This window comes from Ips typographus, linkage group LG2 (assembly GCF_016097725.1).
Source record: "Ips typographus isolate SLU linkage group LG2, UJ_Ityp_2.0, whole genome shotgun sequence".
Classification (NCBI taxonomy): Eukaryota; Metazoa; Arthropoda; class Insecta; order Coleoptera; family Curculionidae; genus Ips; species Ips typographus.
The window spans coordinates 1,188,179-1,209,648 of NC_138423.1; the positions used below are offsets into that span (position 1 = coordinate 1,188,179).

Below are 21,470 nucleotides of genomic sequence, written 5' to 3' on the forward strand. Positions count from 1 at the left end.
CTATCCATAGTAAGACAAACATTTTGTCACAAAAAATTGCTAGAATACAGTGTGCCCCAAATTGGTTCTACATGTATTAGGATCTCGGTAACCGTAAGAGCTACGGAGTCGTTTAAATGGGGAAAGTTTTAGAGAATTTTATGTGAAACTTATTCCCGGTTTCCAAATTAAATTATCTTTCTCCGTTTTCCGGGAAATTGGCAAAACGTCAGAGGTTGCATTATAAACACTTGTAACGAAGTTACTAGGTTTTTACCGTTTTCTTAATTGAATCGACCAACCGGAATCATCGATTTAATTGTTAAAGTTCCCACAGTCCGATTTTCTCCGTTCTTGTCAGTTTAGGATCGGGACGTCGGTTACTTTTCGTTCGGGTCATAGCGATGTGTCGCGGAAAACCGCTAATTGATAATTACGTGGCTAATAAGTTTTGCGCGGCCGAATGTTCAGCGGCTATAGTACCGCAGTTAACCTGCAAAGGCGTCCTGCCGGCACCCAGTGTGTGGCAGTGCGCGCGGTTCCGGTCCCCCATACGTGGTACGTAGGTGAGTGGGAGATTGCAGGAAATAAAACTGGCCTGCACGTGGCAAACGGCCTCTTCCACCTGCGGTCAGCGTCCGAACCAGACCACCTGCTCCGACTCGAGATCCGACTAGCAGTAAGTACCATTCAACCACGTGTACCGGTACGGCATCTGTTCTAGGCCTATACCGCAATACCTGTCCGTTCCTTTTGATTTTCCCCAGTATTTAGTACACCGTAGTTAGCCGTCGTGGACTCGTAATGACCCGGCGGATTATTCCCCAGTAATTAGTACACCGTAGCTAGCCGTCGTGGACTCGTAATGACCCGGCGGATTATTCCCCAGTAATTAGTACACCGTAGCTAGCCGTCGTGGACTCGTAATGACCCGGCGGATTTTTCCCCAGTAATTAGTACACCGTAGCTAGCCGTCGTGGACTCGTAATGACCCGGCGGATTTTTCCCCAGTAATTAGTTTACCGTAGCTAGCACCCGGATTTCTCCTATTCTTAACCGCCAGGACAGCTGCCGTAGACACCGTTAACGTGTACACCTTTTATTTGACCGCTTTTATTGGTACGTTTAACTGCTTTGTCACCCGCGTCCCGACTTACACGCTTTAGGTTGAAATTGACCATTTAAACAAAGTTACACGCTCTCTCTCATAATTATACTTGCTTTCGTTTCTGTTTAGGACTTAAGATACCGTTAGGGTTCCGACTTTTGTTTTTTTCCGATTGGTACTGTTCGTTAACCACCGTAGGTCCGTAGTCATAATTTTGGGTTAAGTGTTTCAGAGTGTTAATTTCTGTTTATTTTATTTGGAAACACGACCCGGTGAGTTTGTAAATTTACTTTTGTGTTTCATTGGGCCTGTCAGCCTTGCAAAACCTTAGCGCCCGCTTACCTTCTTCGACTGTCTTAAAGGTTACCCCGGTAGACGGAGCGTTTTCCTGGTTTACGCTCCGCGGTTATTTGAAACCAGGTGGCGCCCGAGGCAATTAAAATCAGACTAGTGTCAAAAGGGGTATTTCATTCGCGCCCCAACAAAAGAGCGTCACAAATTTGGCGCCCGAGCAGGGACCTCGTTTTGAGTTTTGAGCTGACAGTGTTTCAATTAACCGTTTTGTTTTTTTTTTCCCCTTTTTAATATAAACGTGTAACTTTGTTGTGGTTAATAGCTTAGGATAACTGTACTAACCGAGCTTGAACCCCGCTTTGCAATCCACTAAAAAAATTTGTCTTTAACCAGTCCGGTTTTTTTTTTTACCCGAGTTTAAATATACCGTGTAGCCTGGGTTGTCATGGATACCGATCAAAAAGATAGTTTACCGTTAACCGTCACCGCCGCCACCAGTGCAGCCGCCTTCTCAGGAGGCACCGAACCGATGGACTCCAAAATTGCGTACGTTTGCCAGCTCAGGAAAGACGCGTTGATAGTTGAACTATCCAAGATTGGATTAGACACCAGTGGCACCACAGAGGTATTAAGGAAGCGCTTAATTGCCTACTTAATGGGTGGGGAATCAACCCCGATAGTCAGAACGGCACCATTTACTTTTCCTGCAGTAAATACCGAACCGACCGCTACCACAGTGACGTTACCCCCGACTACCGTAGTAGTTAAAGTTACCGAGTCTCTTACGACAACCGCCCCCATTTTTACAACACCATCGACGTGGGGTACTACACGCCCAATCCCCAGTTGCAATACCGCCGTAACGTTCACTTCAGCTCACCCCACACGACCGATTCACGGTTCCCGAGCCCCCCCTTTATCGCTGACTTTACCGGTAACTTATCCCTGGGTGCCGCCCATGACCACGGCCAATGAGGCGTCAACAAAGCCACTTCCTTGTCTGCTGGAACCCACGCCGACCCTGCACCGGCAAACACCCATGTATTTTCGCGCTCAGGACTGGAAAGTCTATTTTAATGAACAGGACGACCCTGTTGCTTTCCTGGAGCAATTAATGGAAATTTGCGCCGCCAACCAAATCCATCCAGACTTACTAGTGCCGCAATTACCTATGGTGTTGCGTGGTAATGCGCTACTGTGGTTCCGAAACAACCGGCATCGTTGGGCGACGTGGCAGCAATTTGAGGCTGATTTCCGTACTTTTTATTACCCTCTGGATTACTATGATGATCTTGAGGCGCAGATAAGCCGCAGATTGCAGAAACAAGGGGAATCTGTCAGTCTGTACTTTACAGACTTACAAACTATGATCCGCCGGCATGGGAGTATAACACCTGATCAGGAGTTACGTTGGTTGTACCGAAATATGACACCACAATTAAGACAGATGGTGCGGCCGACCGACTTTTACGACGTGTTAACTCTGTCACAGAAAGCCCGTGAGACCGAACGCCTCTTAGAGGAGGTGAGGCAGGCAGAGGCATGTAGTTACCGCCCTCAACCTGAGTTTACTAGAGTGAATAGTCATCAGGAACCGACCATAAAGTCACGACAAGTACCCGAGACACGGGTTACCGTACCAGGCCGCCCACGGCCAATTGAGGGGAGTCGACAGTCTCGCAACAACCAGTTCCTCAATACAACGCACAACAGGTCACCTCAACACCCACCTCGTACTGAAAACCGTCAAGGTGCTCCCGTGGGCAATCCTGGAGAAATGTGTTGGAGATGTGGAGAGACCGGGCATTTCCGTACAGAATGTACGCGTCCGTCCCGTCTGTTCTGCTCCAGATGTGGGAAACCAGGTGTACAGTCTCGGCATTGTGATTGTACACGGCCGGAAAACTAAAAGGGCGTTGTGATAATGCGAGGAAAGCACAACCGCCCGACGTAACCGCCTCGACCCACCCTGTTTTGACCGTTACCGCCTGTCAGCCGTCCCTTGTAAATACCGTTCCGCCGTTAAACCCCGTACCGACCGTTACTCCAGTTAACTTTACCGTACCACCTGTTCCTGTCACCTGTCATACCGTACCACCTGTTCCTGTCACCTGTCATAATGTACTGCCTGTTCCTGGCACCTGTCATACCGTACCACCTGTTCCTGTCACCTGTCATACCGTACCACCTGTTTCTGTCACCTGTCCTACCGTACTGCCTGTTCCTGGCACCGGTCATACCGTACCACCTGTTCCTGTCACCTGTCATACCGTACCACCTGTTCCTGTCACCTGTCATAACGTACTGCCTGTTCCTGGCACCTGTCATACCGTACTGCCTGTTCCTGGCACCGGTCATACCGTACCACCTGTTCCTGTCACCTGTCTTACCGTACCACCTGTTCCTGTCACCTGTTATACCATACCACCTGTTCCTGTCACCTGTTATACCGTACCACCTGTTCCTGTCACCTGTTATACCGTACCCAAGTATACCGCCGACAAAGTTAACTGTACCGTACCGACCGTTTCTGTGCCTAGTTGTACCGTACCGACCGTTAGTAGACATAAGCGTGACGTTACACCAGTTACTAAAGTACCTAACGTTATTACCAGTTACCCTGTACCGACCGAGACGTTGGTTAACGATTCTGGCACAAAAGACTACGTTCTTCCGACCGCAACACCAAACGTTACCGTACCGACCGTCCCAGTGCCATCTGTTGCTGATATACCAGCAGTCACCGCCCTGAATGCTTTCCTGACCACGGACAATCGACCCCACATCTCTGTCAAAATCTTTGACACTGAATTTATGGCATTAGTAGACACTGGTGCTGCCCGTTCATACGTAGGGGCCGTGGTACGACAGTTATGTCTTAGGCACGATTGCACACCTCTCCGTCCAACTGTCGAAAACGCTAAAGTTGCAAATGGCAGTAAGGTGGATATTACCGAGGCTTTCAGGGTCAAACTGAATTTTGAGGGTTACCCGACTGTAACGGAGGTGTTGCACTATTTACCAGGGTTAACCGTATTTATCGTACTTGGTATGGACTTACTAGGAAAACATCCTTTTCAAGTAAATTTGCAAACAAGGGCTGTACGAATAGTTAGCCCCAGACCAGTCCGTATACCGGAAAAGATTAGTCCAGTCAACACTATTGAACCGCCTGAGCCTTTAACGTTAACCGAAACCGAAAACGCCAGACTGCAACAGTTTTTAAACGCCGAACTTCCAAAGTTTGACCGAATTAGAGGCGTAACTTCACTAACCACACATACCATTCATTTGGAGCAAATCGAGCCGATTAAGCAACGCTATCACCCTCGCAATCCTCGTATGCAGGAGATTATTAATACCGAGGTAAAGCAGATGTTGCAAGACGGTATTATTGAGCCGTCAACCAGTCCGTGGAGTTCCCCTGTGGTAATTGTCCGTAAAAAGGATGGTAAACACCGTTTCTGTATTGACTTTCAAAAAGTCAATGACGTTACCCGAAAAGATGCATACCCGTTACCTTTTATTAATGCAATCTTGGACAAACTCCGCCGTGCCCGTTATATATCCAGTATCGACTTGAAACAGGGTTATTGGCAAGTAGCTCTTGATGAGGCTAGCAAACCAATTACCGCATTCACGGTGCCGGGCATGGGCTTGTTTCAATTCAAAGTCATGCCATTTGGTTTACACTCAGCTCCCGCCACGTTTCAACGATTAATGGATAGAGTCATCGGCCCCGATATGGATCCGTACTGTTTTGCGTATCTGGACGACATTATTGTTCTTGGGGAAACCTTTGAACAACATCTCGACAATCTGTCCGAGGTTTTCCGTCGTCTCCGAGCTGCGAACTTGCGCCTGAATCCGGATAAGTGTCAATTTGGTCGGAAATCCCTCCGTTACCTGGGCCACCTGGTTACGTCCAGTGGTATCCGTACCGATCCAGAAAAAGTGTCGGCTATTCAGGAACTGCCGGCTCCAACCAACGTGAGAGGCGTTCGCCGTTTTCTCGGTGTTGCATCCTGGTACCGCCGTTTTGTCAAGGACTTTTCCAAAATTGCTTCTCCTCTAAACCGACTTTTAAAGAAGGGAGTGAAGTGGTCTTGGTCGGCGGACGAGCAGCATGCATTTGAGCAGCTGAAAAAGTGCTTAACCGAAGCCCCAATTTTGGCTTGTCCAGATTTTTCCCGGCCGTTTGTACTACAAACAGACGCGTCGGATCATGGGCTAGGTGCTGCATTAATACAGCATGATTCCAATGGCGATCACATTATCGCTTATGCTAGCAGAACGTTGACAGCTACTGAACGAAAGTTTTCGGTGACCGAGAAAGAATGCTTGGCAATAGTGTGGGGAGTCGAAAAAATGAGACCGTACCTTGAAGGCTACCGTTTTACCGTGGTGACGGATCACCAGTCCTTACGGTGGTTGCACTCGCTTAAAAGCCCATCTGGCCGATTAGCCCGTTGGAGTATTTATCTTCAACAATTTGATTTCGAAATCAAGTACCGAAAGGGGATCCTGAATAAAGTAGCTGACGCTCTATCTCGGGACCCCGTGCCGTCCAACTCGGTTGGCGATCCGCCCGAATCCATAGCGCTGATCGGAAATTTTGAACCGTGCTCCTGGTATAGCGCTAAGATGGCGGCGGTCGAAGCGAATCCCAAAAATTTCCCTGACTACTGTGTCAAAGAAAATCGTCTCTACCGCCATTTTTGGGATTTAAACGAAGTCACGTCGGCAGAGTCTGCCAGTTCGTGGAAACTTTGCGTCCCTAAAACCGCTAGGGCGGCCATTCTTCGGCAAAACCATGATGAACCGGCCGCCGGGCATTTTGGGATTGCAAAAACCACCGTCCGCATAGCCCAGCGGTATTATTGGCCGGGAATGATGCGTGATATTGCAAGTTACGTCCGCAATTGTCCTTCTTGTCAGCGTTATAAAGTATCGCAACAAGCACCGCCTGGGTACATGCAACCGTCACGAAATAACCGCCCCTGGGAAACCGTCTGTACCGATTTAGTTGGCCCGTTACCCCGTTCTGCAAAAGGGAACAATTACTTGGTGGTATTTCAAGACCGATTTACTAAGTGGGTACAATGTCGAGCAATTAGAAAAGCAACGGCTCGAGCTGTAAGCCAGGCTTTGTACGACGAGATCATAACTAGATTTGGGTGCCCACGAACCGTTTTGTCCGATAATGGCACGCAGTTTACCGGCCAACCGTTTAAACAATTGCTTGCGGAGTTGGGCATTGCTCACCGGCTAACTCCACCGTATACGCCCCAAGCCAACCCCGTCGAGCGAGCTAATAAGACCCTCAAAACCATGATCGCCCAGTTTTGCGAAGGGGATCACCGTAAGTGGGACGTACTGCTCCCCGATTTGCTGTTTGCCGTTAACACGTCACAACATGACTCCACCGGATACACGCCGGCTTACTTGAATTTTGGTAGGGAGTTAGAGCCACCAAAAGCTTTATACCGTTCTGTCAGACCGGAACCCGACGGCGCCGAGCCGTTAAGGGAACCCCAGCGCTCCCATATTGGGGAGCACAGCAACCGGCTCAAACAGCTCAATGATATTTATGAGCTGGTCCGTTTAAATCTGGGTCGGGCGTTCACCACTCAAAGCCGGCATTATAATTTGCGGAGAAGAGAGTGGCGGTGTCATGTGGGAGATCAGGTTTATCGGCGTGAAAACCCCTTGTCATCCGCGGTCCGAGGTTTTGCCTCAAAGCTAGCGCCTAAGTTTTCAGGGCCCTACACCGTGGTTAGGGTTCTTTCTCCGGTGGTGTATGATCTTAAAAGCTGCACCGGTAAAATTCTGCGCCGTATTCATATTAAAGACTTAAAAGCGGCGCATGACGGGGCCGAATTTAGTGAAGCCCGCGTGTAAACCACGCTGTGAGTTGGGGCGGGTGACAACCGTTAGCAACCGTAACGTAAGCCATATGTGTTACCGTACCGACCGTAGCCGTTACCGTTATTCTAGATGACCGAACGCAAGCGCATACCAAAGTCCCGTCGGCGCTTACCGGGGGAGCCTCCGTTTTCGGCCCCTGCTGATCCGTCGGCCATCTGCATCCGGGACCATTTTGCGGGGCAGAGAAACACTGCGCAGACCCGCATGAACCGAATACGGCGGGAGGCACGGGCGCTAATGGCCCCTTTGCAGAGAGTGGCAGTCAACAAGGAGCCGCCACATCGCCCAATCAGTCCGGCCCCGGAATCCCGACTACCGGGTCGGGTTAACATCATCTCGGACGTGCTTTTGAAACCGGCACGCACCGGATACCACAGCCGGACTCACTGGTCCAATAACCTGGCCAGGTTGGGGTGGGCGGCGGCTCATGCGGAAGAACTGTTTCCAGAGCCACCGCACCGGGTCTACCGGGAGTTGCCGGCGCTAATCCCGATTCCCGTGGGGCAACCCCTCCGTCATGCGTCCGTCCCGTGTACCGACGACGAGTTCCCTTTGGGGGTACTGGGACGTACGGAACCAGAGAGTGCGTCGGTCGTAGTAGGGGTTATTGACCTTACCCAGTCACCGCCGTCCGCCACTACCAGCGCAGGGGATACTTCTCCTGCCAGCCTCCCGAGGTCTTCCAGTGTTGAGGCCGCACCCGCCGTGAACGAACCGTACGAGCCGGCAGGAGGGGTGCCCGTTCTGGATTTACAGGCCATTGCAGAGGAAGTAGCCGCAACCCCCAACCAACAGGACTGGTCGGAAGCATTGGTGGCAAAGCTCCGAAGTCTACGCCCTCCAGGACATCCGGCTGGGCGCCGCTGCCGCCGTCATTTAATTACCCGGGATGGCCGTCGCGTTCACGTGGCTCTGCCGCTCTAACCGTCCCGTCTGCCTGTTACGTTCCGTCCCCGCACATAACTCCGCTCGCACCCTGATTTTGTTTGTTTTGTACACCTGCTCGCTACCTCGCTTATTAGTGGCTCATATTGTTTTTTTTTTCCGTTTTGTAAGGCATGGCTCACTCCCCAGTACTGGAGCTAATGGCAACCGAGGGGTTCGATACCCTGCTTGATGCTGTGCTTGACGCCGACGATATGACCGTTCCTTCCGTTCCGGAGAACACCACCACGCCAGGTCAGCAGCCACCGAAGCTCGTTGACAGCCGTGCGACGTCGCTTGAGAATCTTTTGATGCCCTACTCGGACATTGTCGTGACTCGACCGACGATTCCGGTACCATTTATACCGCCCGAGGATCCAGCGGAACGTCCGGTATTCCTGCCCGTCCGAAGCCGGAAACTGTGTTGGAAATGTGGCCGAGAGGGCCACCACCGAAGTTTGTGTACGAGACCGCAAATTTTGTTTTGCTCCCGCTGTGGGTGTCTGGGCCGATTGTCGAAAACCTGTCCGTGTTGGTTTTCTGAGGAGGAGCGTCAGGTATTGCCGCCGCCACGGATTGCTCCGGAACATGCCCGGGTTATTTCTCGGGGTGTTCAATGCGATCTTGGTCGAGAAACGTTCCGTTCCCGCTTTCCACAGGAAAGTCTGGGTTGCAGAAACCGGGCACGGAGCTCCAGACGGGCTCGGTGGTTGTCTCCGGACCATGAGAGCTGTTCCAGAGAGTGGGCCAGTGAGGGTAGCCGAGACCGACAGTGAGAAGGGTGTGCGGTGTGCGGTTCCGCGATTTAGGTTAGGTTAGGTTAAGGGGAGTTGAAAATTTGTTTTTTTTTACTTTTGTAGAGTCTGTGATTTTTTTTTATCGAGTCTGTGATTTGTTTTTGTGATTTTATTGTCAACCGTAGCGTTAGAGTTAAGCCGTTAAGTTTTGTTTAAAAAAAAGGAGTAAACGCCTTTTTTTTTTCCGTACGAAGAGGGGGTGTGTAACGAAGTTACTAGGTTTTTACCGTTTTCTTAATTGAATCGACCAACCGGAATCATCGATTTAATTGTTAAAGTTCCCACAGTCCGATTTTCTCCGTTCTTGTCAGTTTAGGATCGGGACGTCGGTTACTTTTCGTTCGGGTCATAGCGATGTGTCGCGGAAAACCGCTAATTGATAATTACGTGGCTAATAAGTTTTGCGCGGCCGAATGTTCAGCGGCTATAGTACCGCAGTTAACCTGCAAAGGCGTCCTGCCGGCACCCAGTGTGTGGCAGTGCGCGCGGTTCCGGTCCCCCATACGTGGTACGTAGGTGAGTGGGAGATTGCAGGAAATAAAACTGGCCTGCACGTGGCAAACGGCCTCTTCCACCTGCGGTCAGCGTCCGAACCAGACCACCTGCTCCGACTCGAGATCCGACTAGCAGTAAGTACCATTCAACCACGTGTACCGGTACGGCATCTGTTCTAGGCCTATACCGCAATACCTGTCCGTTCCTTTTGATTTTCCCCAGTATTTAGTACACCGTAGTTAGCCGTCGTGGACTCGTAATGACCCGGCGGATTATTCCCCAGTAATTAGTACACCGTAGCTAGCCGTCGTGGACTCGTAATGACCCGGCGGATTATTCCCCAGTAATTAGTACACCGTAGCTAGCCGTCGTGGACTCGTAATGACCCGGCGGATTATTCCCCAGTAATTAGTACACCGTAGCTAGCCGTCGTGGACTCGTAATGACCCGGCGGATTTTTCCCCAGTAATTAGTACACCGTAGCTAGCCGTCGTGGACTCGTAATGACCCGGCGGATTTTTCCCCAGTAATCAGTACACCGTAGCTAGCCGTCGTGGACTCGTAATGACCCGGCGGATTTTTCCCCAGTAATTAGTTTACCGTAGCTAGCACCCGGATTTCTCCTATTCTTAACCGCCAGGACAGCTGCCGTAGACACCGTTAACGTGTACACCTTTTATTTGACCGCTTTTATTGGTACGTTTAACTGCTTTGTCACCCGCGTCCCGACTTACACGCTTTAGGTTGAAATTGACCATTTAAACAAAGTTACACGCTCTCTCTCATAATTATACTTGCTTTCGTTTCTGTTTAGGACTTAAGATACCGTTAGGGTTCCGACTTTTGTTTTTTTCCGATTGGTACTGTTCGTTAACCACCGTAGGTCCGTAGTCATAATTTTGGGTTAAGTGTTTCAGAGTGTTAATTTCTGTTTATTTTATTTGGAAACACGACCCGGTGAGTTTGTAAATTTACTTTTGTGTTTCATTGGGCCTGTCAGCCTTGCAAAACCTTAGCGCCCGCTTACCTTCTTCGACTGTCTTAAAGGTTACCCCGGTAGACGGAGCGTTTTCCTGGTTTACGCTCCGCGGTTATTTGAAACCAGGTGGCGCCCGAGGCAATTAAAATCAGACTAGTGTCAAAAGGGGTATTTCATTCGCGCCCCAACAAAAGAGCGTCACACACTCTTTAACAGAGCCAAAGAGAGGTTTGAAACTAAGACATTATTAAGGTACATTTTAACATAGAATAGGATGACGTGATTAGAAAAAATCCTTGCTTTCCGAGATGACTGAGGACTGAGGACAATGTAAAAACTAAAGCATAATATAATGTTGCGAAGCGAACTTTTGATTATTAGTTAGGATTTCTTTAGTTATTTGTTGTTACCCCTGTATGTTACGTTGCTTTGTTTACGTTCTACATTCTTTTGTCTGTGTTCTAGAAAATCCTCCGTTGCTTATATAGAGAGAGATTTATGTTATAGCTTAATGAGTGTGAGAGAGAAAGTCAATTTCATGAATATTTGGGAACTTTCTAGAAACCATGGAAGCCTATATAAGCAGCTGAACCAGGCCTAGTAGTTAGTTGTTGAGTTGATGGTTGTAGTGAAGTTGAAGTTGTCAGATAACGAGGTTAAAAGTCAGTGTCAGTTTATTGTTTGTAAACAATATACAGTGTTGAACAAGAAGTGTGTCATTAAGGAGTACGACGGTACAATAATATAATTATAATGCGTATTAGGGAAGAGTGGACAAATGTGATAGCAAACATCCATTAATGGACACGCAGCAGAAGAAGAAGATAATTTAAGGTCCTTTAGTATAAATATGCCCTTTGCTGTGCATTGAAAGCCTCCTGGAGCAAACTAAAAAATTGCCAAAATGGCACTTTTCACAAAAATGACATTTTTTCAATTTTTGAATGATTATAACTTTTTTATTTGAACTCCTATAGCTTTCACTAGTAGGTCACTAGAAAGAGGATAAAAAATACTACAAAATGAGCCAAAACTGGCCTCTCTAGCACTTCATGTTACCGAGATATTGAATTTCAAAAAGTAGTAAAAAAATACCCCTAATACTCCCCCATTCTTTTGATTTTTTTGAAAAATGAAAAATTTTAAAGTGCTTTTTTGGTACTTATTTTACTTAATTTAAGGTCCTTTGGTATAAATATGCCCTTTGCTGTGCATTGGAACCCTCTTGGAGCAAAATAAAAAATTGCCAAATTGCACTTTTAGCAAAAATAACATTTTTTCAATTTTTGAATGATTGTAATTTTTTTATTTGAACTCCTAGAGCTTTCACTTCTAGGTCATTAGAAAGAGGATAAAAAATACTACAAAATGAGCCAAAACTGGCCTCTCTAGCACTTCATGTTACCGAGATATTGAATTTCAAAAAGTAGTAAAAAAATACCCCTAATACTCCCCCATTCTTTTGATTTTTTTGAAAAATGAAAAATTTTAAAGTGCTTTTTTGGTACTTATTTTACTTAATTTAAGGTCCTTTGGTATAAATATGCCCTTTGCTGTGCATTGGAACCCTCCTGGAGCAAAATAAAAAATTGCCAAATTGCACTTTTTGCAAAAATGGTATTTTTTCAATTTTTGAATGATTGTAATTTTTTTATTTGAACTCCTATAGCTTTCACTTCTAGGTCATTAGAAAGAGGATAAAAAATACTACAAAATGAGTCAAAACTGGCCTCTCTAGCACTTCATGTTACCGAAATATTGAATTTCAAAAAGTAGTAAAAAAATACCCCTAATACTCCCCCATTCTTTTGATTTTTTTGAAAAATGAAAAATTTTAAAGTGCTTTTTTGGTACTTATTTTACTTAATTTAAGGTCCTTTAGTATAAATATGCCCTTTGCTGTGCATTGGAACCCTCCTGGAGCAAAATAAAAAATTGCCAAAATGGCAGTTTTTACAAAAATTACATTTTTTCAATTTTTGAATGATTGTAATTTTTTTATTTGAACTCCTAGAGCTTTCACTTCTAGGTCATTAGAAAGAGGATAAAAAATACTACAAAATGAGCCAAAACTGGCCTCTCTAGCTCTTCATGTTACCGAGATATTGAATTTCAAAAAGTAGTAAAAAAATACCCCTAATACTCCCCAATTCTTTTGATTTTTTTGAAAAATGAAAAATTTTAAAGTGCTTTTTTGGTACTTATTTTACTTAATTTAAGGTCCTTTAGTATAAATATGCCCTTTGCTGTGCATTGGAACCCTCTTGGAGCAAAATAAAAAATTGCCAAATTGCACTTTTAGCAAAAATAACATTTTTTCAATTTTTGAATGATTGTAATTTTTTTATTTGAACTCCTAGAGCTTTCACTTCTAGGTCATTAGAAAGAGGATAAAAAATACTACAAAATGAGCCAAAACTGGCCTCTCTAGCTCTTCATGTTACCGAGATATTGAATTTCAAAAAGTAGTAAAAAAATACCCCTAATACTGCCCCATTCTTTTGATTTTTTTGAAAAATGAAAAATTTTAAAGTGCTTTTTTGGTACTTATTTTACTTAATTTAAGGTCCTTTGGTATAAATATGCCCTTTGCTGTGCATTGGAACCCTCCTGGAGCAAAATAAAAAATTGCCAAATTGCACTTTTTGCAAAAATGGTATTTTTTCAATTTTTGAATGATTGTAATTTTTTTATTTGAACTCCTATAGCTTTCACTTCTAGGTCATTAGAAAGAGGATAAAAAATACTACAAAATGAGTCAAAACTGGCCTCTCTAGCACTTCATGTTACCGAAATATTGAATTTCAAAAAGTAGTAAAAAAATACCCCTAATACTCCCCCATTCTTTTGATTTTTTTGAAAAATGAAAAATTTTAAAGTGCTTTTTTGGTACTTATTTTACTTAATTTAAGGTCCTTTGGTATAAATATGCCCTTTGCTGTGCATTGGAACCCTCCTGGAGCAAAATAAAAAATTGCCAAATTGCACTTTTTGCAAAAATGGTATTTTTTCAATTTTTGAATGATTGTAATTTTTTTATTTGAACTCCTATAGCTTTCACTTCTAGGTCATTAGAAAGAGGATAAAAAATACTACAAAATGAGTCAAAACTGGCCTCTCTAGCACTTCATGTTACCGAAATATTGAATTTCAAAAAGTAGTAAAAAAATACCCCTAATACTCCCCCATTCTTTTGATTTTTTTGAAAAATGAAAAATTTTAAAGTGCTTTTTTGGTACTTATTTTACTTAATTTAAGGTCCTTTAGTATAAATATGCCCTTTGCTGTGCATTGGAACCCTCTTGGAGCAAAATAAAAAATTGCCAAATTGCACTTTTAGCAAAAATAACATTTTTTCAATTTCACCAAACTCTCCTAATAACGAAGTTACAGGGACTTGTCCAAAATGTCAAAAATTCAAAATTTGACTATTTTAAGAAAACAAGACGAACGCAAAATTCTGTATGCGGCATCGAACCTTGAAAAAACACCCGGGCAACGCCTTTTTGGTTTTTAAATTTCTTAATGGTTTTAGGCCACCCTGTACAGAATGAAGTATAGTCAACTGGTGCTACAGGATAAGCCCCAAAAGTGAAATCACACATGCTTGTATAACACAAACAATAACAAAAAAGATAGTAAGGGATTGAATGAAAGATTAAACTTTGATGCTCACAAATTGTGGTAATAATAACAAGTTTTTGAAGTTAATAATAAAATAACACTAACAAAAAAACCAGATAAAAAAAATTTCATGATGAATAAATGATTAATCTGTTTTTCAAGCCCTCTGTCAAGACTACATTTTTCTTAAAATAACACTTACATTTTCACAGAAAAACACTTTGATGTGGCTGAGTGGCATTTTCTCTTTGAGAACATACAAATGCAGATTCTTAATAGCTGAGTATGCGTGAATCACAGTCAGTCTTAATAAGCAGTCCGGATGGGCGCTCCTAAAATCAGTCCAGGCTTCATTTGTGGTACCCTGGTGGTTCAGTGGCACCGCGTGCAAATGCACCACTAATCTATTCAACTGTTTAAGTTCTCGTAAATCGTAAAGAAGACCATCTGAGAGCTGATCGTAGTCTATACTTAAAATCTAAAAAAGAAACAATTTACTTCTAGATAACTCAAATATTATGATTTAAGTAACCTGAAGGTTTTTAAACGAAGCTATCAGTTCAGGCTTAAAAAAACTTTCCTCGTAAGCACCTAGGTTATCTTTGACCGAGGCAAGCCCCAACAGTTGTACTTTAGAAGGTGTTAGCTTCCTGATTAGAGAGTCATTGTACTGAGCTAAATCTTCCAAACCTCCCAAACTGAAATTCAACAGTCTAGGCAAAATTGCCGTAATAAAACTAAAAATCTCCACAATGTCAGTTTCATCCCTAGAAAAGCCACCTGAATAGTTAAGGTAGTCACAAAAATTCCAAGCCTACATACCCTTTCGTAATGGACATAAATGAATCTTCAAATCGGCAATGGGATGGTTCCAAAATGAGGGATATCAAACGATTGTTTGCGTTCAGCAGTCTTAACAAATAAATGAATTCGAAAACGCACGTTTTTGACAACGAGTCTAGTTGAATGATGGCTTCTTGCACAATGGGACCAAAATTTGATGACAGAAATGTAGCTCTTTCAATATTGTCGTGTTTAATTTTAAATTTCATTGTATGCCACCATCTGTAAAGTAAAATAAGAAATTATGCTTTTCAATATGTCAAGTTGTATTTTGGTTTATTTTTAATTTTTTTCATATTGAATCTTTGTAAGTTTTAAGTCAGGCTCAATTATAGGGCTTTTATGGAAAAAAGCAGCAGTTAAATACTATGTTAATACCTGGCTGAAAAAAAGTGTTGTTACTAAAGATATTTTTGATTTTTGACAAATTGTCAAGAAAGTGAGCTCTAGTTAATCTAAAAAGAGAGATACGTCTCCCAAAGGTGGCTTATGGGTATATACAAACCATAGTCATCTGTAAATGTCCAAACTTATCGTCTATCGCTACCCACTCAAATATTCCGCTCGCGGACATTACTTTTCTTGCAATTACACTTTTTTCTGATATACAATGCAGATCCACCGTGCTTACCTTCTTACCTGCAAAAGCTTGATACTTGTTTGAACCCATCTAATCACATACTTATCCAGCTGGTCACTAGTTTTCCAGTGTTCAGTAAAACACAAAACGTTGCAGTTAGGGTTGCTGCTTATCATATCATTTATTTTATCTACATATAGAGTTTCCAATGGATTGTATGTTTTGGTGAATGACGGTCATAACCTTCTTACTACACGTGTCACTAGGTTCTTCTTCGTCATATGATGATGGTGTGTAAGTCTCGATTGATTACTGCCTTTTGCCTGTACATTTAGTTCCAAATTGCTCTTGTTTTGCACTCTTGATTTTGTTCTTGGTTCATAAAAAATTGCCACCATAATTTACTTGGTTCCTATTCCTGTCTTCCGGGTAAAATTTCATTTTTTTACAGTTGATACAGTCTAAGACTTCTTGAGTACATTCCTCTCAAGAAAAGCTCTTTTCCACATCGATAACAGCATGATTTATCTTTACAATGCTTTGCCATGTGCCCAAAACCACAGGAGTTCATACAAAAGGTCAGATTGAGGTGTTCTTGTACAAATCAAAGCATAAGGTTTGTTTTTTAAAAAACCATCTGCTGGAGCTTCCAAAACCCAGTTCTCTTTTGATGGGTTACGGCAATTCTTTTTTGCTACTACTTTTACATGATTGGCAATATCAGTTATCTCCAGTTCATCATCTATATCACTATTTAATCTACTACTTACTACAAATTCACTGTTAGAACTCCTTTATGTATACCAGTAATCATAAACATTGAATTTATCATGTCAGATGTTTTAAGTTTTATTTTGTTTTTGTTGTTGTTATTGTATTTATTATTTGGTAATGTTAAGCTATAGTCAATTTATTTATATTTTTGAATTTTTACTTACCTTAATTTTTTTCTATCTTAACTAATCTAAGTTTATTAGTTTAGCAGTTAATACGCAGGTGTTTGCCAAACTTTGACATGTCAAATGAGTATGTTTAGGTTTTGTTGTAAGTAGGCTACAAAAATAGAACATATTATATGGAATTACTTAAAAATGAATATAAGTTAAAAAATAATATAATCAAACTTAGGTATATAACGTAGTTAGGTACTTCATAAAAGTTAAACTGTTTCGTAAGAAATATAAGAAAAAAGAATAATACACAGGAAGTTTAATTACCTAATCAAAATAGATTTGAAAAAATTGAACGCCCTGTAGCATCTAACACCAATTTAATGACATGAACCTTTTTTGTCATCCCTGTAGAACATTTGTACCAAATACCTATATGATTCTACCTTTAGAAACCATGGCGCTGCAATTCATTCGATCTGATAAGACTATTAGGATTTGGTTATATCTAATATATCCAAGAATTTCATGGCTGGCTAACCTTCGAAAATGGTTTGGAGCAACATCTACTGAACTGTTCCGATGCGCAGCCAATAAGATGATAGCCAACGTCCGTAATCGGATAGGACAATAGAAGAAGAAGAAGAAGTGGGTTTTACAGGCGATTTTGTCCCTGACTGTACCAAATTTTGTACTGCTTTTTCTTTGTTATTCCAAAAATGTACTTAAACAGTCATTTTCTCACTCCAAGGGGGTTTTACAGGCAATTTTGTTCCTGACTATAGTGTCAAAATGTGTTTCTGGCAATTCAAACTTTGACATCGCTTTTCTCCCTGACTGTACCAAATTTTGTAGTGTACTTTCATGTTATTGGATAGGAAATTTAATGAGGATTTCAAAAATGTGCTTAAAACTGTCAATTTCTCACTCCAAGTGGGTTTGACAAGCCATTTTTTCCCTGACTGTCAATGTGCTCAAAAGTTGCAAAAGTCAGAGTTTAGAAACGTTTTCTTGCAATATTCCGTACAAAATGTCTTGGCCACATTACTGCCTAACTAAATCCCGCAAATGTGATATCTGTCCCTAATGTCAAAACCGTCAAAATTTGCCTAAAATTTGCAAAAATCACAGTTTTGTAACAAGACATTTTATTTTGATAATAATTGTCACTAAATTACTGGTAAATTACAAATTGTTTAAATAATAATATCTTCAGATTTGGGTAATTTTTCTCATCTCAAAAACATATTATTTGCCATAAATGAGACAAAAAGCATGCACTTCTTATCTTCTATAAGTTGCTGTCAAAGTCTACTAAACTGTATGGCTCTAAATCAATCAAGTGACGTATTTGTGGTAAGCTGTTGAATAATGATAACTTTTTGGTAGATCGCAGCTCCCCCATGTTGTCTTTCTTCACGACAGAACCATGATTTGAACTTAAAGTTGTCGATTTCGAGTTGTTTCAATTGTTCCTCACTTTTCCAGTGTTATTCTGATGTATTATGCTTGTGCGCGCCTTAGAGTGTGTCTTGTTTTTAGATCCTTTGCGCCTAGTACATTTGCCACTCACGTTACTCGTTATAAAAAATTTTGTGAGTAGTTTATTTGACATCGGTAGATTTTCAGTCTTCTCTGATATACCGGACAGTTGATGTGATGTTGATTTTCCTGCGCTGTGTATTTCATTTTAACACAGTTTGTACACTTCAATTGTATTGAAGGACAGTCCCTGTCTGTATGATTATTTGCTCCACATTTATGACAACATAAGCTCTCCGTACAGTACTTTGTCACATGTCCAAAGCCACAACATTCAAAACACATAGCGAGATTGAAATGTTCTTGAACGTAAACTTTCATCATATTAAATGGTTGGGCTTGAAGAATCCAATTCTCTTTGGCGGGGTTACGACATGGTCTCTTAGCTATGACATTGATATCTGAATTCTTCTGAATTCGTTCGAATTTCGTTATTCATTCTAATCAACTCGTCAACAAATTCTGTTTCTGAGTAGTCTTTTAGAATTCCCGTTATCATAAACATTGGATTGGTAACTTCAGTTTCTTTCAGTTTTATATTATTCTTCTCCAGTGTGTTCTTCAGTTTCTTTTGTTGACTTTCAAAAACTATTCTGCTTTTCAAATACTTGATATTCTTAAAACCACCATCTATAATCGATCCTTCTTTTGGGTCGGTAATGTTATCAATTTTAACAACCGTTTGCAGCTTTTTTAAAGTTTTCGGTGTTTGCTTTTCCTGTTCATTATTTGGTTTTGTTATTTCCACATTTTGTGTTACGGCAGCGTATGTTTTTTGTTTGGGATTAACTGTTTTCCTGTGTGTGATTGTGGTGTATTTGAAAAATATACTGTTTTCAAAGTTTTTAGTTGCAATGTGTGAGTAAATAACATTTTTTCTTGCTCAAGTTGTCCTATTTGGAGGGTGATTAAAGCCAACTTTTTGTACATGACAGTGGTAGCTGCTCTTACCATTTCTTGGTTGTACTTACTTATGACCGGACTCCCATTAACTTCCTCATTTGTGTGAAGTTTAATTGCTCATTTGGATTTTTGTTTAAGAGTATTATTTAACTTATTGAGATTCCCTTGTATCGGCTAGTTGTTATCCTGTTCTATGTCTTGGATGTGCAAACTAATATGGACCTTATCTGCATATCGAAGCCGTTGTTTACCTGAACGTGCTCGTATCAGATCTGCTGCAGTTTTTTCTTCTGGTCCCAGAATAAGTTTATTTATTTCAGCTTTTGAAAGATTTGTTGACCCTACTGAATGCAATTTTCACTTTCCTTTTATCAATGTCTTTAGAACCTCCACTATTTTGAGCCATTAGAAACACTAAACTAATTTATCGCTACTATACTACTATATGTATCCGTATATAATAGTCAGAGATAATAGAGAAAAGTGACAAAAAGCTGAAAATGCAATTTTTTAGAAAAGGCTACTTTTTCATAAGAAAGCTATAAGATTGTTACTTATTTGGTACAAAAATCGTTCATAATCATTTATTCAGTATTTTATTTTGACAAATATTGACCAAAAATGACTTTAATGGAATTAATGGCAGCCATGCGAGGGGTAAATCGCCGAGGTATGTTGGTGTACACACTGAAGGTAATTCGGGGTATTTTTAAGGCATTTGAGAGTATTTTAAGGCATTGTCTGTATATTTCAAAATGGTTTGTGCTATTTTCATTGAAATTTTGAGCAAAATAAAGCCTCTTTTCAGGAAATGTTGTGATATTTTAAGGAATACATTGCAGTAGACAATACAGTGTATCAATATACCAAAATTGACTGAAAATTGAACAGAACAGCCTAGGCACATGTAATTATTATGATATCTTTGTTACATCATATTGAGTTGAAACAATATTCATTACAAATTATTATAATAATTTACCAAATGTTTCAACGTTTATACTACATTTTTGATGTCACAGCTGAAAATTATATTATTAACGTCACATAACGTGTATTTTACAATTCTAGCTTTTACAACTGTCTAAATTTAATTTACCAAATGATCAACGTTTAAATTATATTTTAAAGTCACGTGACTGTTTTTGACAGGTGTCAACTGGCTTTTACAGTTTTGCAAGCTTGACAATGAAGACAATTTTCATTGATTTCATAGTGGTATCGAAACGCCCCCTAGCCGTGGATTTAGAAAGGTGAAAATTATTTTCAGCATTTTCTCTTGGCCATATTTACTAATAAAAAAAAATGTTGTAGCCATACTATGTACCTATAGTTTTCGAGAAACAGCCGCTGAGGAATTTTAGGCAGTTTTAAGGCATTATCGCTATGAGGCATTTTGCGCAAAAATAGCAGTATTGTGAGGTATTTTAAAGTCATTTCAATGTATTTTGTATGGAAAAAGGCATTTGGCAAGCAAATTTCAATCTGTAAATTTACTGGTAGTCTTGGATCACTATTAAAATCCCTTAAAATACATAAATGATAGCACTTATTACCCACTTAAGTGAAAAAACCTTTGTAGACATAATATGAACATTAAAAATCCTGCCTCCTTCATTTCCTAATCTACTTGACCCAGTTTTCTTTTACCAACAACAATTAGTACAACATAATTCTGCTATCTCATTCCCTTTACTGTTAATTAGATCACTATAAATTGAAAGTTTGCCAGGTTGTCTAATAATGCAAATATTTATTTTATTACACCATACAACTCAAGTTTACAGTTGGGAGAGTGTACTGTGACTTTCACAGTTCAACTTTGTACTCACTTGGGATGAAAAAGGACCCTTCTCCAGTGTCGACAAACAGTGGATGCATTTATGCGATCTTGCATACCAAGATGGTCAAATATTTGCTCAATTGCCACTGTTGGTAAAAAAGCCCAGTTGCGGTTGTTTTTGTCAATGCCTTGGCAGGACTTGGACTTTTTCGGTTTGGAACAGTCTCCATTACTATCCATATCTGTGAAAAAAGTGGCTATATTTTGAATAGAATTTCTCCTTCAGTATGTTAGGCCTACCAAGGTTAACAGGTCGTTTCAAACTCATAATGGTACAATATTGAGCAATGGAATTGTGCAAACTAACATGAAAACAGGGGTAGTAGTATAAAAGGTGTAAATTTAGAGATAAACACAAAGAACTATCATTTTGTAAGGTGACAAATACAACTGTATTAAATGCTTACCTGCTGGATGACATAAAAATAATCCTTTGTTAGCACAAAATACAACCTATTCAAGTTCTGTCAACAAATTGGCAATGAAAAATGAAAGTTTTTGGCTAATGCAAACTGCGCAACAAATCCTTGGTGTTTGACTGCTTGATATTTGGAAAAAACAACAACAAATACCTCTATTCTATTCTTTTACAATTTAGCTTTGGAAATAGACCAATCACAAATTGAATGGCTTAACGTCAGCTGATAGGTGATAGTATGACAACGTTGCTACTATTCTAGTCGATCCATAATAAATTTTAATGTTTTTTGCACTTTGCCCAATCAGATTCAACCGTTTTTG

General features: G+C 41.4%; 2 protein-coding genes across 6 annotated transcripts in view; one reads left to right on the plus strand and one right to left on the minus strand.

Annotated features, from left to right (window-relative positions):
- Positions 1-21,370, minus strand: part of LOC145725190 (F-box only protein 33) — a 38,737-nt gene extending 17,367 nt beyond the window's left edge. For 3 of the 5 annotated variants that reach the window (XR_014177190.1, XM_081973831.1, XM_081973834.1), the window contains exons 1-5: positions 20,970-21,129; positions 20,719-20,926; positions 14,951-15,193; positions 14,661-14,895; positions 14,331-14,606 (exon numbers count right to left, since the gene is read on the minus strand). Coding sequence is in view for 4 of the 5 variants with exons in the window: in XM_081973831.1 (XP_081829957.1) it covers positions 14,331-14,606; positions 14,661-14,895; positions 14,951-15,193; positions 20,719-20,926; positions 20,970-20,997 (990 nt within the window). In the remaining variant the exon portion in view is untranslated. The other 2 variants (XM_081973833.1, XM_081973832.1) reach the window with 2 other exon arrangements.
- LOC145725200 (uncharacterized) lies at positions 243-9,908 on the plus strand. Its single transcript, XM_081973851.1, has 2 exons — positions 243-658; positions 8,366-9,908. Exon 2 carries the CDS (start codon positions 8,368-8,370, stop codon positions 9,007-9,009), a length of 642 nt encoding a protein of 213 aa, XP_081829977.1. The 5' UTR covers positions 243-658; positions 8,366-8,367; the 3' UTR covers positions 9,010-9,908.
- Positions 21,371-21,470: the final 100 nt, after the last annotated feature.

Excerpts from the sequence above, each read along its gene's own strand:
- LOC145725200 (XM_081973851.1), top strand. The coding sequence starts at position 8,368 with ATGGCTCACTCCCCAGTACTGGAGCTAATGGCAACCGAGGGGTTCGAT.